General features: G+C 32.6%; 1 protein-coding gene across 1 annotated transcript; it reads left to right on the forward strand.

The window, feature by feature from the left end:
- The first annotated feature begins 12,607 nt into the window (after positions 1–12,607).
- On the forward strand, positions 12,608–15,187 carry LOC111060384 (putative nuclease HARBI1). The gene has a single exon (XM_022348045.2). It carries the CDS (start codon positions 12,905–12,907, stop codon positions 13,988–13,990), a length of 1,086 nt encoding a protein of 361 aa, XP_022203737.1. The 5' UTR covers positions 12,608–12,904; the 3' UTR covers positions 13,991–15,187.
- Positions 15,188–19,666: the final 4,479 nt, after the last annotated feature.

Here is a 19,666-nt window from a genome sequence, read left to right on the forward strand (position 1 = left end):
AAAGTTGCTCATTAGTCCCTAGACTAGATAGCAATGTATCGTTGAATATAAAAAAAAAAAAATAGTAATTTACTAGTGCTATGAATTTATTCGCTGAAATGACATAATTCTCATTTCTTTGAATCACTCACATAAAGCTAGTTAAACGCACATAGATTTTCGGACGTAAGAATTTTTGCCGTCCTTATAAATTCTACCAAATAAAGTGTAACTCGACAAACACAATATCACATCACATTTCTTGCAAGATACGAGGGTCCATAGTAACGAGACAAATTACCTTTTTTCAAAAACGGCTAAATTTATATATATATGAAACTTTCAGGACATGAAGTTGGCAAGCTTGTGATGACATCTGATCAGCTGTTCTATCGTATTTCGTAGACATAATCGCAAATTGACTCAGTTAACAATGTCGAGTCCCCTTGATGGCGTGAGCCGTGATTGGATTTTTAGTCTCTGCCGTTTTGACTCTGGCTCATAGTGGTAGATCCATGGTTTCATCACACGTTACAATTATTTTGAAAAACATTCTCCTTCAGTCGCATACCGACTTTTCAACTGTTGACTGATTTGTAGCCGGGTTTCTTTTTTAGCGTCTGTGAGTTTGTCTAGGAGGCACCCATCTCACACAAGTTTTGTTGTACTGCAGCTTGTTGGGAATAATTTTATGGACAGTTCCAACGCTCGCGTTTACTTTTTCACTTATAAATTCAACAGTGATATACCTATAGGTAGTCCCAAATCAACGAATCAATTCGAATTTATAACTAGCATGCTTTGCTACCGCAAATAAGTACTGTTAAGAAGGTACATGTACAGATTTAGTAAAAATATTTTATTTTTATACGAGTCATCCAATTATACCATTACTACTTTCATCTTTTAAATGCTACTCATGTTTGGATAAGACTTTTTTGGCAAACAGCAGTTGTTTGCATGACTGAGATTTATTATGTCGGTCCATCTCCATATTCATTATTTTCATTAATTTCCATAGAGGTTTATAATAGTTTTGGATTGTAAAAGCTATTACCTTTTTATTCATTTGTAAGAACACAAACAATTAGTTAGGATGATTATTCCAATATCCAGTCAAGTTATTTTATGAATTAATCAATGATATTAATTCAAAATGATAAATTAAAATATTTGTTCATTTTCTAATCTAGTAAAATTATTTTGACTCATAAAATTAGATTAATTATCTGGAAAAAATCATGTATTACAAAAGATAAATAGAAAATTACTATATATGGACTATGAAAAATACTATTAATGTGGATATAATTACCTGATATCACATCAATGATTGCTTTCAATATGATATTAGATTAACTTTTAGTAACTCATTATCAATTCAAGTTCAACTAAAGTATATCACAGTCAACCATTGCACCATGTTGACTCTGGCGTGGGAAAAGTTATTTGTTTTGTTTTATAAGAAATGTACATGCTGGCCATTTCTCTTAACCATAGAGAAGAAATAGGTTCTCTATTTTCTGTACCGTATACTATGCCACACCAAGCCGTGAGAGTGAAATAAAAAAATAATAAGTTTTTTACTAAGTTATTTAGCTCAGTGTCTCATTCATTTACACTACACATAAATCGCGGGTCACACCTGTAATTCAATCCTACTTTAATCATATTATAGGCAGACGACTTTATGACAGCAAAAAAAAAATGAAATCAGTATGAGTTATCATATAGGCAGACTACTGTATGACAAAAAATGAAATTAAGTATGAAAGACATACTTAATGTGATAATAAATAGAAAATTATTATAGTAAATCTATTATAAACTAGCTGGCCCGGCGAACTTCGTACCGCCAAAATAGTTAATGCATCTCATTACAAACTTTAGCTGGATGCACACCTGAAGAGGATATTAAAAAAATGATTGGAGTCTGCTCCATTTCCGGAAACCAATGAATGAAGTGGTTCTGGTGGTGGAGTCAATGGAATCAATTTGACTTACCGGCGCAACACAATCCGGGTGCTTCATTTTTAAACTTATATGTTCCACAGTCCTGGCACACAATGTTCATTGAGCCAATAGCAACAATTAACAGTGAACTGTACTCGATTGCCGAGTTATAGTTGAATAATTCTCGCTGGGAATTGAATGGTACATCTCCTTGCTGCTGGTTTTCCCGTGCGTATTCCAAATTTACAGAATTTCGAGTTCTACGACACTAGTTTGGACATCGTTCGTACCGCGGCACTATTAAGAATTAAGATTTTGTGAATCAGTAGAAAGAAAATTGAAAACAGAACGATTAATAATATAATAAGTCTGAATAAGTAACTGAATATACAGAGTGAGTCATATGTATGGGAACCCTTCAATAAATTGGAGACTCTTGTAGATATGATACTGTAACCATCAGGATAAGTTATTGGGCAAGTACCCTACCTTTTGACGTACAACTGAATTTCAACCCCTCATAAGGGGGTGACTTAGGGGTTGTAACTCGCATATTTTTAATGTTAACACCCACTGTGTAATACATCATTTTAAATGCCTTCTCAAAACGAGAAAGATGACCTTAATAAAAATGTTCTACGATACTTTTATCCAAATGGCGGCTGATTAAAATACATCAATTATTTTTTTTTAATCAAACTTCAATCACCCTCCATTTTCTATAAAAGTATCATAGAACATTTTTATTGATGTTATCTTTCTTGTATTATAATGACCTTGAAAATTATGTACCACACAATGGGTGTTAACATTTAAAATATTGGAGTTACAACCCCTAAGTCACCCCCTTATGAGGGGTTGAAATTCAGTTGTACGTCAAAAGGTAGGGTACTTGCCCAATAACTTATCCTCATGGTTACAGTATTATATCTACAAGAGTCTCCAATTTATTGAAGGGTTCTCAAACATATGACTCACTTTGTATGTGACTAACAACTAGAATATATAATAACTGTAACTAATATTTATGTAACTGAATGAGTAACTGATATGTGCACAAGTAACAGGTTTCGGGGGATGTTAACTTCTGCCAACCAAATTATTTTTCTAGTAAAATTGTTTATGATAGATTTAATATTAATTAAATAAATATTTCTAGATTGTACTCTGCTATCATGTCATGTAGGCTACTTTATTCTATTGTATTTTGATTTTTTGAAATAAAATGAACTGGATTACTTTTACATGCTAACAAGTTTTACAACTTTCACACTAATGCTTAGCTTAGTATACAGCTGAATAATGATATTATTCATATTATTAATTTTAATGGATTTTATTTATATACATAATTTTCCAACTGCAAAATAAATAGTTTACTGAAAATCAATTAATTCTAATCACTGAAGACAGCACAATTATTCGAAACAAAGCAATGTCTTTAGAGCATGAGTAAGTCTTTAACCTGAGGCCGCACTGCTGGATGGTTACAAACAGAACAGCCATTTTGTTTTTAATCGGGGCGTCTAGAACTAGTAGTTCTGTGAACAGTAGACATCACGCAGTATTCTCATCCACAAGTACCTGATTGAAAGAAACTATATATAGACTTTACAGCAATAGACTGGTTTCTCCATACATCTGTCAGCTGATTTATGATGAATAATTTTCTATAGTCTGATTTTTACTCTAATATTGGCGTATGAAGGAGGCTCCTTTTTCCTTTTATATTATCCTTGAAATGCAAAATTTCTAAAAACCTTGTATATACGTCGATGCGCAATTAAAAAAGGAACATACCTGTCAAATTTCATGAAAATCTATTACCGCGTTTAACCGTAAATGCGCAACATATAAACATTTAAACATTAAGATAAATGCCAAACCGTCGACTTGAATCTTAGACCTCACTTCGCTCGGTCAATAAAATACGTGATTATAACAGCAATGATTATAACAGCTGATTTTTATTTCTGTGTGTGGCCAGCTCACAAAAATATTCTCCCCATAAGGATTACATATAAACTTTGGAGGACCGTAGGAAAGAATCCTGAAGTCTATCAAATTCTATCAAATAGAAGTCTTTGAATTCTATCAAATTATAAATTTGATAGGTCATAAACCTGGTCCTGAACATAACGAACACAGCTAAAAAATCATAGAATTCGGTGCACACATAAAAAAGTTATTGAATGTCAAAATTTGAGGCTAAAATATAGATTACTGCATTATTACTGAAGTGCCGCCTTGCTTGTACCAATATTACATACCATAATGTTACTTATTTATAATGCACTACACCTATATATTTACTTAGTTACCTTGGTAAAATATTTAGTAAAGTTATTATAATTTATTCCGAATAAACCCAGTAAACTATACATTCGTTGAATCGAATAATTATGAGTTTATTGATGTTTGATAATTATTCTGAGTGTATGAAATAAATAAAAGTTTTCATAGCAACAACAGTGTATTTTTCTTATTCAGTCCATTAATAATTAGGTACTATACGTTTTGGACTCGAACAATGAGTAATCCCATTGGAGGAAGAGTGATTGAATTAAGCCAGTCCTAAAAAGATTTATCTACTTGGAAAAACGGTAACAAACACTTACAGGTGAGGTGACACACACTTATCATTTACACAGCCTCCTCTGTCCATACTGTCCATCAGAATAAATTCTGTCCTGTTGGGGAGATATCGGCACAGAATATTGTATTCTGTGATATTGGTGAGAAAACAACTATGTTTTGGGTTGGTGTATCTACAATACTAATCATCTGTTGTAAACAGCTACTATCATCATAAGCTGACCGAGTTAAGCCATCATTCATCTTAAATCAGCTGTCGAGTGGATTATTTATTGCATGCAATTGATAACTCAGAGTAACATATAGTATTTCTCCCGACCTCTCCCTGCTTTTAAGGCTAGCTACACACAAATCTATTTTTGTTCGTACGATATTTTGCCGTCCTTATAAATTCTATTAGATTAATCAGATGATGTTAGTCAGGTTCCGTTTATAATAATAAAAACTCAAAAACCCGGAACTGCTCTGTCTTTGCTAAAGCCAGATAATTAAAAGTAAAGATTTAGAAGACTTCTAGTTCTGAATATTGTTTTCAACTGTCATGTCCAACAATATTTACACACAAATCAGGCAATAACTGAATTTTTTGTTAAGGGTAGCCTACACTGGGGCTCAGGTCCCCAAAAGTTCTGGAGAAAAATTGGTCAAACCACACCGGGAGTAATATATAATAATAAATTATTATAATAATTATGCTTAGGCCTACTGTACTAGGCTACTTACTTTTAAATTCGAACTAAAAATTGAATGCTTTCAAATTAAAGGTTATGTTACCGATCTTACAGTAAGCCTATTTCATTTTATGCATTATTTACAAATCTTTCTAAAAACAAAACTGAACAATTTTTTTCTCAAAATATTTATGTTCAATCAAATTTTAAATAAAGAACATCAAAATCATATAGTTTAAAAGCTGACATTCATGGTTAATAAAATTTACAAAGATTTGGCTCGAGAAGGTTAGCCTACATTTTGTAATAAAATACTTAAAACCACTTACAGTTTACCACTTACAGTAACAGGTTAACTTACAGTTTACACTTACAGTTTACCACTTACAGTTTACACTTACAGTTTACCACTTACAGTAACAGGTTAACCTTTGAAAGTGGTTTTAGCATTAAACTAATCATCAATATTAATTTATGTTGTGCTTCTTGTTCAATCTATGCTTATCAAGATCATCTATTGATTATAACGCAAAATATAGCATATAGCTACAAAAAATTGGAATACTTCTATACAATTAATACGGTAGCTTAAATTCAATGAAGCGTTTGAATGTGTTTTGAAAGTGGCGGGTAGCGGCAAGGCGCTTCCCAACAAGATGGCGCAGTCATGCGCAGAAACGTGATTTGGCCTTGGTGCACTCAAGGTATTAGCGTCACGTAAAAAGGGGGCGATGTCAGGATACACCACCGTCAAAGTCAGACACATCCATCCTAGCACTGAAAATCAGTCTTGTTTTGGCGGTGGCAACTTTTGTCGTTCTTGTGCTGAAAAAGAAGTGTCTTGTTTTGACGGGGCGAGTCCGTGACTAATTTCTCTACCTGGAAAACAGTCTCTGGTTGTCGCTATCAGCTTTTGACGCTTCTGTCAGATAAGCTGGCAGAATAGCTTGGAAGTAAACTGGTTTCAATTTTGGAACAGACTGTACTTTCTTTGAAATATTCTTTTTAGAACTTAGTGTGACTAGAAGTGTGTGTGTGACCACCATTGGACAATACTCCTGCGTGACATTGTCTCTCATCTCAACCTTATTTAGTTCTATTGCTTCCTCTCTCATTCTCTCTCTCCCACTCACTCTCTCTCCCCTCGATCACCCTCTCTCTATCACTCCTGCGCCTTTCTCTCTCACTCTCTCTCTGTCTAACACTCACACACACACACTCTCTCTCTCTCTCTGTCTAACACACACTCTCTCTCTCTCTCTCTCTCTCTCTCTTTCTCTCTCTCTCTAACTCTCTCTCTTACCCGGTTGTGTGCTAATGCTCTCCTTTCTTCAAAACCCCTTAGGGTTTTGTTATTATTTCATACAATGCTTCAGAAATAATTATCTACAACCTATCTTGAATTTGACTTTCCCATGCCTAGATTTGTAAATCTCTTTGTGTCAATAATATTCATTACTATCAACTCTTGCTTGTAATATTGTGAATTCCCCCATTCCACCGAGTAGGATTGTATAATATAGTTGATGTAGCATCGTACTGGAGGGTTGATGGTTGAATTTGAGAGAGGGCCGGCCGTGCAAAAAAAACTAAAACTGCAATTCAATTAAATCCTCACTTCTTCACTTTCTCACTATAGGCCTATATCCCTCAGAACCACACTCTCTTGTGAAATACACAATCCCCTACACTGAAATAATTTGACTGTTTGTTTGTTTGTTTGAATGCACTACAATAACTTTAGAAAGAGTTGATCGATCAGCTTCAAATTTTGAACATGCACTCTTCGAACCTTTTTACAGGTCAAGTTCGTTGAACAACAAAATATTTTACTCACTTCTTCATCCTTTTTCAGGATATAAAAGTAACATTGAAAGTACTGCATGAGACAAAATAACTTGCTCCTGTGTGTCTGCCTGACTATTATCCTTCAGTAGCATACGCGTAATATTAATGATACAAATTGTGATGGCAGTTGCTATGTCGTTGGTATTATTGATTTAACAAAATTTGAATTCTGATTCTGAATCATTTACCCATACGGAGAAACCTATGAGGTCCTATGGATTCACGTAGGCCTACAGCGTAATATTAATAGGAAAACAGCTTAATGTTCCTTTTCCAAAGATAATATAACAGTGGGCTCCACTGGGATTCTTATTCAAATTGAAAAAAATTCTGTAGGTAGCTTCAAAATAATTTTTGTCTGCGATCTTCGTTCCGCCACATTGAATCAAAAATTTTCTATGGGAAGGTTTTAATACAAGATTCAAATAATAAAGAATTTCAAGAGACAATGAATGGTGGAAATCGCTCATAAATATATCAAACCGTTTCAAAGATATTCACATTTTAGTGTTGAAGTTTTTGTATATCTGTGATACAGAAATATTGCTCGCCTAGAACAGGATAGATTATTCATCACATATTCTTATCATTATCGTTCCCTAGCAACCTATTTTAAGCGTTTATATAGTAGCTGCTGAGAGAGATTTATGTGATAGATATACCTGAATAATACTATTAAATACTATATTCGACTAAACAACGAGTGACCCAAATGAAGCGATTCAAATATAAAAAAAGAAAAATGGGAATGCGAAAAATATTATAATATTTGGAACTCCATAACTTATCATTTAATTAAGAGACATGTATGGGATTAATAATTTATTGAAAAACACTAATAATTTAGCAATATTGCACTAATAGTTTTAATTTTAGATGACTCTCTCCTGGATTATTGAGTTATGTGTTGGATATTCCTCAGTGATTGCTGCATCATCTGAGAAAACTCCGTAAAAGTGATCTCTGTTCGAAATTAACAGAATGCTCAAGTATAGACATTTAGAAGAATACAAACATTTCATTTAATGTTCATTGAAATCGACCACATCAGTATTATTTACACGTGAATTACCGGTAGTGTATTGTTAATGTATTAGGATTTGAGAAGATAATATGAGCATCTTATTGGTTTTTCTCTCAATGATTGAAATGAATGGCTTAATTGCTTTTATATAATAATGAAAATATCACAGTTTATTACATTCCAGTACAATTATCGTGTTTCACAATCCATTTCTAAGTAGAGCTCATAAGTATCGTAATCTTGCCATACAATTACCATACAATAATTGAAGTTGATTTCATTCAACTTCAGTGGTGCCATTTCACCAAACTGCTAAAGGGTGGGCAAAAACCAAGAGGTATTGGGGGGGGGGGAGGAATACCCCCAAAGGATAGAGGGACCTGGGTTTTTCCCCATAAATGTTACATTAGAAGATGTTATTATATGCTTCATTTTTTCCAATTTTATACAAATGTGGTTGAAGTATCAATACAAACATATACATTATTAGTTATTAAATTCAATCATGGAATATTTATTAGAAATATGGGTCTACAGAGAGGCCCTAGAGTAGGAATACACTGAAACAGATTTCTTAAAAATCATGGAAAAAGATAAATTTTTCTTTTACAATGACAATTTCATTGGGGATCATATTCTAATTGGAAAATAACTTTCAGTTAGAAAGCTAAAGATACATCAAGCTGTTCCCATAATTCTCAACAACCCTTTACATACATTTTGATTGTCTGATTGTGCCCTTGCTTTCACTGTGACATCTTGCAACTTGTTAATTCTCACATTGAAATTTATTCAATAAGTGTACCCATTCTGTATTCAAACTATACCACAGAGAAAAATATATTATTTATTACTCTGTACCCGTATCCATACTTTCAAGGCAATTTTGCTACATTGTTGATACTGTAGAAGGAATTATACTACTGCTGATAAAGAAAAGTATTAAATCATTATGAGACTCTAAGGATTCGTGTGGATAGACCCGCATTTTCATTATTTATCTGATCCTTGAGGGGGGCCTAGGCCCCCTAGGCAGCTGATTATAAGTAAGAATTAATATTGCTATTTTCATAATACAGTACACCTGAAGAATTGGCAAAGTTTATGGTAAGGGGTGAGGAGGTACTCAGCTCTTCCAACTAACATCGGATTAGTTTTGTGCAGTCTACTATAACAGATGTTCCCATATGGATGTTACTATAGACGTATTTATCATCGTATTCAATTTCTGTTTGTTAGTTTGTTTGTATGTCTGATGGAAATCGAAAACGGCTCTAACGATTTTGATTAAGTTTGAAATATAGTATATAGTTTGAAATATAGAGTTTGTGATACGAAAATCATCATTTGGATTAGGACTCATGTTTAGGATAACTCAATGAGGGAACTTAAAAATGATTAGGTACGGTAATATTATTCATCAACCGAGTAGCAGCTGACTGAGAGAGTTTTCCGTCGTCAGTTGAAAACAGTTGATCAAGAGAGTTTTTCATCGTCAGTTGAAAACAGCTGATCAAGAGAGTTTGCCATTGTCAGTTGAAAATGAGACAGATGTGTTGAGTCACCAAGTTTGTTGACGTCATTTTTTTGAAGTTATTGCATGATTCGAGAAAATAGGTGCAGAGAGCAGCCGAGTGACAGCAACGCAACGCAAATTTGAATTTGAAACATAATGATTGCGGTAATATTAATAAGGTAAATACTGAAGTAGTCAGTTTTAATATACCTGGGTAATTGAATTATAACAATTCATTCACTTCTAAATTTCCATCTCTATGTCTTTGTACTTTCAACTCTGTTTCTTTGATATTGTTATCTTCATAGACGTGAAGTAGATAGATAAGGGTGGGTGTCTTCCATGAGTAAAATGAAATGTCTATTTCCGACTTCTGCAGTTGAATACTTGTAGCTAGTAGTTCTGTGAACAGTAGACCTCGTACAGCATTTATAAACAGATCTCATTGTCAATATGTCACCCCAATTAGCCCTTCGGACATCGGAAAAAAGAAACCGGTACCGTGACGAGAGATCGTAAGTGTTGAAACGGCCAATGACTGATTGGCGTTTATTGACGATGACAATATTACCTGTTATAAATAAAACCGAGAGCATTGCCAAGCTGTAATCATCAAAAGCTAATTTACAAACATGCCAACATACATATACAGACAAAAGCAAATCCCGTCGTTGAAACGTAGAAAAATCAATCATGAAAATATGTGAATCATCAAATCATGAAAAAATAACATTTTCCCGCTATTTTGGGAAATGATAACTGTATATCTTCCAGTATTGAAAATGACATTCAAAATGAAAAACAATACTGAATAATTTTATTATATTGAAAATTCTCAATGTTCGAGTAATTAACCCTCCAGTAGGCCTAGACTACATTCAACACAGTAGAACCTATATAATTTGTAGCTTACGGGACCAAGTATTTAATACGAATTTTGGAGGGTGACGAATTATATATCAAGCTCTACAATATCGAGGCTGATTAAACAAAATACGAGAAAATTATATCATTGATACTGATCCCATCATTGCCCATAATTAATTCATAATATAGCCTCTATGAATGAATATTAGAAAATATTGTTAAATATTAATTTGACATACTTGTAAAAGATTTCAGAGATCAATACAACTGTTCATGAGCGAGTTCTTCAACCAAGGCTGTCTCTAGTTATATTATGTGAATCCATAGAACTTTAAAGTTCACTCCGTATGGGTAAATAATTCACAATCAGAATTCAAAATCCCTAAACTAATATACCAATTACTATAACGTTAAAGGTATTGCTATCACAAGTTGTATTATCTAATACATATAGGCGATGTTGGAAACAAACAATACCTAGACAGGCAGACAGACATTAACGAAAGCGAGTTGATGTAAAATTTGTATATTAATCAGCTGAATTCGGGGCATTAAGGACAGTATATGTGATTATTCTTAAATAGCATTAGCTCTTATGAATAAATGGGTAAATTGTGGTAATTGCATGCAATTAATATTCCAGCTTACTAATGATAAATCACAACACCCTTTTTCCAATTCACTTCATCAGTTGATGTGATTTTGGTCTCCTCATCACTGGAGTTATTAGTAACTGTAGCATAATTTTCGATGAACTCATTACTGGAGTTATCAGTTACTATTGCATATTAGTGTATTTGAAAAATTAATTATGGAAGTTAATTTATTCATATAATTGCATACATAAAGCCTATGTTTATATTGCCTAGTAAACGTATTTAAACAGATTATGTTGTAATGAGATTTATTTCAGGGCTTTATCAAGCCAATAATAACTTGCTTCTTGAATCTATGAACAAGTATGAATAGACTTATTGAAAATTCAGGAATTATTGTATGTTATGTACACAATCAATAACATAATCTTGAGCCTGTTCAAAAGAATAATATTGACATTGAGTTTGAATTCTCGACCTAGACACAACAGATTTTCTTATCACACATAGAAACACAATAAAATTATGATGGTAAAAAACTGGAATACAAGGATTAGGGATTGGATGATTTGAATGAACATATCAATATTGAAATATTATTACTACATTATATTACATCAATATTATATAATAATCATGATATAATTTCTTTGTAGAAAATATATCGGCAGTAACAATAATTTATTGCATTCTATGATTAATAGAGTAGTAGTTTACAGATATGTTAACAGAAGAGTAGATGGAGAGCATGAAAAATTACTTATCAAAATTAAGTAGGTACATACGGTAATATTAAAAATACTGATATATTCAGCTTCATTGAGCTGAAGGAATGCTTAATTCTACAACTTTGTCCATAGAACTTTTGTGAATTATTATTAAGTGCATTAATAAAGGCAGTGATCTGGCTATCTACTATGATGAATAATATTTTCAAAACTAGAACACTACATATAATTATATTACAATCAGAATTAATATTAGGCCAGCAAAAAGTACATTCTTCATGAAGATTTAGATGAGTAGATGAAGAGCTTAAAAACTAGACTACTTATAGAAATTAGGCACATAACATTAATAATACAAAATCAAATGATAAAATTTAGAATCTGTAAATCGGCTGCAGGCATTGAAATACCTTTCTATACAAGGACAACAAGCAAATTCACGTTTGCATTCTTCATTAACATTGACTTATTGAATGATAACTTGAGCCTAATTTTTGAAAAACTTAGATAATTACTTACCTGTGAAAAGAAATCCCACTTCCTTTTTTATCACTCTCCGTGCAGTTATATGCACAGCAACTTCTCACCATTTTTTAAAGAAATCACCATCTGGTAATTGATTAAAATACAAAAATATGATAGCGTGCCTATACCGTACAAGAATATCCAGCCATTTTGCTCCTTCATGTGACGTCATACGGCTGTTTATGTTTGCTTCTGCCCAATGTATTGTGGAGGTATTGGGAAGCCGTGTCTATCATATTAATGGTCGAAGGATTAGATAGGTGTTTGATCACAAGTTTCCTTTCCTTTCTGTAAGGTAAAGTTGTAGGTTGTAGCTTGTAGCCTTGTAGGTAAGGAAAGGAAAGATGTGACATGTGGTTTGTGGATGTGATTGAGATTGTCTGTTTTGAAATAATAATTGATATAAAGTTTTGACAAGTAATGTCAATATAGGGCTAATATTATATTGAACTGTGTGATTGAAGTAATTAATGAAAGTGCATATAAATAATATAGTGATTGTGATGAATATACTTAGGAAATAAGTAAACAACAATTTACGGTAACAAATATTTAAGGTTATGGTCGTCCTATCCTGTGAAAAAACATTGTAAAAATAAATCATGGATCTCCGAATAATTGATGATTATTCAAGCAGCTCTGATGAGGACATTATTGAGTTTTTAATAATGACTTTACCTAACGCAAAACAGTATAGAATAAGACTAGATGTATTTAACTATTTCAGTGATGAAGAATTCAAAGAAAGGTACAGATTTTGTAAGGAAACTGTCATTTTTATTTCGGAAAAAATAGGAGTTCAGGTAATTAATGATAATAGGGGGAAACCACTTGATAAATTAGAACAAATTCTTATTGTTTTAAGGTTTTACACAACCGGTAGTTTTCAGAATGTTGTTGCTGATTTTATAAAAGTACATAAAAGCACTGTATGTAGGATCATCAGGAGAATTTCACAAAAATTGGCAGCATTGCATCCCAGATTCATAAAAATGCCACAAAACCATGAACTAAATCAGGAAAAACATAACTTTTTCAGAGTTGGAAATTTTCCGGATGTAATTGGCTGTGTGGACTGTACCCACATCAAAATCAAATCTCCAGGGGGGCCAGATAGTAAATTGTATAAAAATAAGGAAGGTTTCTTTTCTATTAATGTTCAAGCAATATGCAATTCATCACTGGCCTTTGCGGAGATGACGGCTCATTGGAAAGGTTCAATCCCTAGCAGTACAATCTTCAACTCATCAGCAATCAGATTGAAATTTGAAAAGGGTGAGTTTCCAAATTGCTTTTTGTTGGGAGACTCTGGATACCCATGTCAGAGTTATTTGTTAACACCAGTTCTCAACCCGCAAACTGAAGCAGAGTGCCGTTATAATATAGCTCACAACAAGACAAGGAACTGCATCGAACGAACATTTGAAGTGTGGAAGAGGAGATTTTCGTGTTTATCCCTAGGCTTGAGAACTCGACTTGAAACAACGTTAGATATCATAATTGCGACTGCTGTACTCCATAATATTGCCATTCAAAAAAATGATGAGTACGAATTTGATGGCGATAATATTTCACCAGTGCAAGAAGCAGGATCGTTTCAACCCATAGCAGCAGCTGATGAAATCAATGAAACCCCTAACAGTCAATTTGCTGCTCGAAATCATATTATTCAGACATCTTTCAACTAATAGTTCACTTACCGTTTATTATCATTGTTTCTTCAAAATTTGTATTTCAAAGTGTTCGAGTACCTACCAACCGGTATGTAGAATTTCTAACTAAAGCGGCGTTTACCTTATTCAATATTCCTTGAATTCAAATTTTCTCATCGTTTAAGAAAATGAACGATTTCTGCAAATTTAAATTCAAGTTTTCATATCCCCAATAGTATACAGGTAGTCCCAAGAAAGATGTAATAGCCAAAGAACATAGGCCTACATTCTACATAAAATTTGCGACAAAAAATTCCCAGTAAAATTTTCTCTTATTGACCTTAGTGTTCAAAATATATATAACAATTTTTCTATTACTTTTTTAAATCTCAATTTAATAATTAATTTGATTAACTTAATCGTAACTTGAAAACTATCAGTCAAGTTTTATTATCAACCTATTTAAATTAAAAAAATGTTGATTGTCAGATTAATATATATGTGTAAATTAATATGGACATAACCTTCATAATATTTAGACGATTTGAGGCAAAATTGAGAAATATAAGTTTTGGTCATAGAATTTGTTCTTTTCTTTGACGTTTTTTAACTTTTAATCAGCACTTAGAGTTGCAAAACTTTATTACATTCGTTTAGTTCAAAAATAAATTTCAAACAATTAAAACGCTTATAAAAACGGCAAAGAAAGTAAAAAATTATATGAATCTTTCAGAAATTTCTTCCTCTTTCCAACCTTATACTTGGAATTATTTTTTGACTGATAGTGCGGGTTGCACGAACCCGGTTAAATTTTTATCGTGATTAATTCCACGAGAACCAATTAGAAAAGCCTTCTCTGATTGGTTCCTGTGAAATCGATCACAGTTAAAATTTAACCGGCTTTTGTGCAACCGAGCCATAGTTTTCTAGACGTTTTTCAAAAATCTCGAAAACTAAGGTTGATATAAAAAATTTTACTGTGCATTTTTTATAACAAATTTAATTTAGAATCTATGGTCTTTGGTTGCTACACCTTTCGTGTGACATTGTATAATTATAAAGTAAAAAATCCATAATGGATCCCATAGTTTTCATAGGTTTTCATTTAGTTGCTTTTATACTTAAAATATATTTTATATTTAAAATATATTTTAATTTTATATTTAAAATTGATTATAGTTTTATCTCATTTACCTATTCATTTGTACATTATATTGTACCTCCAAGATTCAAGATTTAAATCAACAAAACTTGATGAAGATTCTCCATTGGTATAGTGATTTCACGTTTCTGTTCTTGAATTCAAGTGAACTCCACTAATGTAACCTCCCTTATAAGGGTGCAGCTCCGTAGCTAATAAAATATAGGCTAACTTATCTAAAGCTACCTATCAATAAAAATTGTCAAATAAAGGTAGGCGCACACAGATCGTCAGCGGACGGACGGCACGGATCGGACGACTAGATTTGATGCATTGTTTTAAATTGGAGTGCGCATACCTATACGATGCGGATAGGCATGCGCACTCCAATTGAAAACTGCATCAAATCTAATCGTTCGATGCGTGCCGTCTGTCCGATGACGATCTGTGTGCGCCTACCTTGAGAATCAATAGGATCAAATTAATTTTTAAATATACTCATACTGTACTAGTTTTATTCTTTCAAACTGTGGGCCTTTTCTATGATCGTATTTATGTATTATTACTCACAAAATTATTTATTTGGTTTTAAATGTATTCTGAAAACAAAATTTTTCTACTTTTATTGTAACAAGATCACTTTAACTCCTTGAAAATTGAATTGCGATTTATCTCAGTAAAAAGTGAGATACTGTTCTAAACATGGTTAGTCTAATCTATCTGATTAGAATAATCAATATGGACCTAATCGATTTTTTATCAACTGTTGAAACTTGTATACTTCAACATTTTTATTGTAGACTATAGTATTAATATTTTTATTTAATATACAGTCAAAATTCAAATTCAAAGTAGGCCTGGTATAAATGCAGCTTTACTATTAACATTGAAGGCCGGGACACATATAACCGTACCGAACCCGCGCCGACGTACGGCCGAGCTAAGCGCGTGACATGGTGATGGTAGTAGAACACAGATATCCGTGCGACAGCCGAGCGGCAGCAGTGTCCCAGTCCTGTAGTGCTACTGTGGTCTGATTTCTGAATGTGTTAAACTATTTTTAATAATATAACACTATTAAAACCTTGTTACATTTGATTTAAATTTATATTTTTCAATATTTATATAAAACCTGTAGATACAGAAGATGAGAATCATAGTGATGGTTTTCGGTGCATGAAAATACCATCATCAGTCATGTATCCATGTATCGGAAATATAATTGCAATATATATATATATATATATATATATATTATATATATATATATATATATATATATTTAAATATTATAATATATATTTTATATATATTTAAAGCTAATTACGTGTAGATGCAGAAGGCAGAAGATAACAATTTTCTGCCTTCTGCATCTACACGTAATTAGCTTTAAATTTAAAACACATTCACGGGTTCCTTCTTTTATACTTTCTGTTGTTTATTTTATTATATTATGTCTATTTTACATTCGGCTTAACTTATTTGGTTCTACTTTTACTTCTAGTTTAACTTATTATTACCTACAAAACTGGAAATTTCCGTATCTCTTCAATACGTTTTTCAATAGGCCGGTAAGAAGCTCTCAATAAACAGGCCTGGTAGGGAGGTGAATTACTAGCTCAGCGCTCTGGTAGCCAAAGTGTATCGCACCGTCAAAAAGTAAACTGAACTAGTCGGTGAAGGCTCGGGCAAGAAACACGGTGACGGTGCTGACGCGGTGCGGTAGTATGTGACCCTACACGTTTGAAAGCCTTTAGTTTATCACTCGCCGTAGTACGTCCGACAATCGGCCGTACCGCAGCGCGGGCTCGGTGCGGTTATGTGTGTCCCGGCCATAATAATTTCACTGACATTAATAGTCGAAACATGTGAGAAGCAAAATAAATTTGAAAACTCTTTGAGCTCTTCATCTTCAATGAGTACCGAGCAAAATTTTTCAAAAATGAGTGAAACTTGGCAAAATTCAAGGTCTATAGAAAGACCTAGGTAAAGACTTTGGCTAGACTAGATTTAGTCACCTTATCATCCTGAAATGAAATCAGTTAAAAGACAGTGATCTTGAAAAAATGTTGAAATAAATAGTATTATGCATTGAATGTGACCAGCTGATATAATTTGATCCTGACTACTATGACAATGTTGCAAGCATGTTGGGCAAGACATCCAACTTGAACTAAGTTACTTGTGACATCATTCATTAATTTATAAAACAATTTATGTTCTTTTTACCATGAGCCTAATTCTTTAAAAAAAATATATTCAGCTAAGTTTTCTAGATTTGTTAGTCTAGTTATATGCATCGATTTTTGAACATACGAGTTTTTGCCGTCCTTATGAATTCTATTTGGGTGTAATCACATTAAATTCTCAAGTGCACGGCATGAGCCGAAAAACAAAATTTGTAAAGTTCTATTGAAACACATTGTGACCCTGTAGCTACTCACATTGAACGCAACTAGCAAGTGCAAGCGTTCAGTATGAGTGTTCCTATTGTTTTTTCCAGTTTTTGTTTCTCATCTGCACGCTTGGTCATGAATAAGCAAGCTTGCACATATAGGTACGCATCCAATCTGATCACACCCTTCTATTAAACTTGGCAAACAGATAATGTGTTCATGAGTTTTCAAAGTTCCGTTTAATCGGTAAATTTAAAAAAAAAGTCTATTTATGTGTAATTGACTTTGCCAATTTCATGTAAATTATGATTTTTCGAAATAAAAATCAAAAGTTAGTTGAAAGTAGGTTTATTAAAATCTTCTAGCTACCAACTATTTTTAGATTTTCAATGAATTTCGTATAATTTATTTAACGCATAAATTTTTCAAGTTAATTCAAATGTTCATTGTAATGTGTAATGTTGTTTTTCAATAAGTTGGGATTATACCCAACAACCAAAATTCAATGCATTCTCTTTAACCCTTTTTTATATTTAGTTTATTTCTTTTTGAAATAAATTGTTTTATTTAATACTGTAGTTGCATAGTTTAATTTCAAGTTAAGAATCATACGTTGATTTTACCTCCACTGATTCATTTTTCTCACTGAGGTCTATATTGGCTATGACAAGGTTTGTAGAAACCTCATCATAAGCTTCTATAGACCTTTGGCTATAATTTCGCTAATAAAAAAGGGAACCCGAATATAAAGGGTGAACTTCTTGTGTACCTATGAGCATCTACTGATCTGCACTCTGTCGGATAGTCATCGGAATTTTATCGGTCTTTTAAGCCCATGTTATTCGAGCGCTAATGCCGCGGCGTTTTTAGCGTCGCATTAACTGAGCAATGGTACTTCCATAGTGCGCGCTTACAACTCTGTGTATAATTTGGTTCAGCGTTGCCAGCGCCGCGTTAACGCCATGACATTAGCGCTCGTATAACATGAGCCTAAGGCCGTAATTTCACACGTATATGAGCGAAATATATAAAAGCCTATTTATAATTTAGTATGAATTTATTGTGGATATTTTATGTCTCAAATGATTGTAGAATCAACTCTAGTTCAATAAATTTGAATAACAACATTTTAATATGAACTCTTATATTTTTAAAATGAAGTTATTCGATCCATTTGACAGTTGAATTCGATCTCAGATCAGATTATTCACAATATCGGGGCACCCAGCTTCGCTCTGCAGTACAAAAGCATAGAAGCATATTTCATATTTATTTGTCTATTTTTTGACAGAGCACAATTCATAAAATGATTGGGGAAGGACCACAGGCACATCCCAAATCTGTATCTTCCCAGAATTTTGATTGATTACACTATAGTCCAAAAAGTAGGTTATGTTCCGTACACTTTTGAATTAAAGTCCAATTTTCGGTCCAAATGTTTGAAAACAGAAAATACCATTACAAACTAAATTGAATAACAAAATTACACTCACTGTAAAATAATTATTAACTTTTAAAATGTTTATGCCTACTTAATTTAGAACGATATACTGTGTTTGCTACAATTTTTGTACAGAATTATGTTTAGCTGTGTAATCAATCAGCTTATCTCACAAGAAAAATATTATCTAGAAATTTTAATCGACTTTCAAATGTTTGAAAACAAAAAATAGCATTACAAACTAAATTGAATAACAAAATTACACTCACTGTAAAATAATTATTAACTTTTAAAATGTTTATACCTACTTTAATTTAGAACGATATACTATGTTTGCTACAATTTTTGTACAGAATTATGTTTAGCTGTGTAATCAGCTTATCTCACAAGAAAAATATTATCTAGAAATTTTAATCGACTTGATCAAAATAATCTAATTTGTTGACATGACATGATAATCATTCTAAATTAGAGTATACCATAATATTCAAAGTTAATCATTATTTTTCAGTTTCAAGTAATTAGTGAGTGTTATTTTGTTATTCAATTTGGTTTGTAAATAATCTAAATATTAGAACTTTTTTGTTTTCAAATGTTTGGACTGAAAATTGGATCTGAATTCAAGTGTATGGAACATTACCTTTTTGGACTATTTATAGTGTATAAATCAAAATTCGGGGAATAAACAGTTTTGGGCTGTGCCTGTTAGACCTTCCCCAATAATTTTAAAGAAT

The sequence above is a fragment of the Nilaparvata lugens genome, chromosome 2 (assembly GCF_014356525.2).
Source record: "Nilaparvata lugens isolate BPH chromosome 2, ASM1435652v1, whole genome shotgun sequence".
In the NCBI taxonomy this organism is placed as follows: domain Eukaryota; kingdom Metazoa; phylum Arthropoda; class Insecta; order Hemiptera; family Delphacidae; genus Nilaparvata; species Nilaparvata lugens.

Excerpts from the sequence above, each read along its gene's own strand:
- LOC111060384 (XM_022348045.2), top strand. The coding sequence starts at position 12,905 with ATGGATCTCCGAATAATTGATGATTATTCAAGCAGCTCTGATGAGGAC.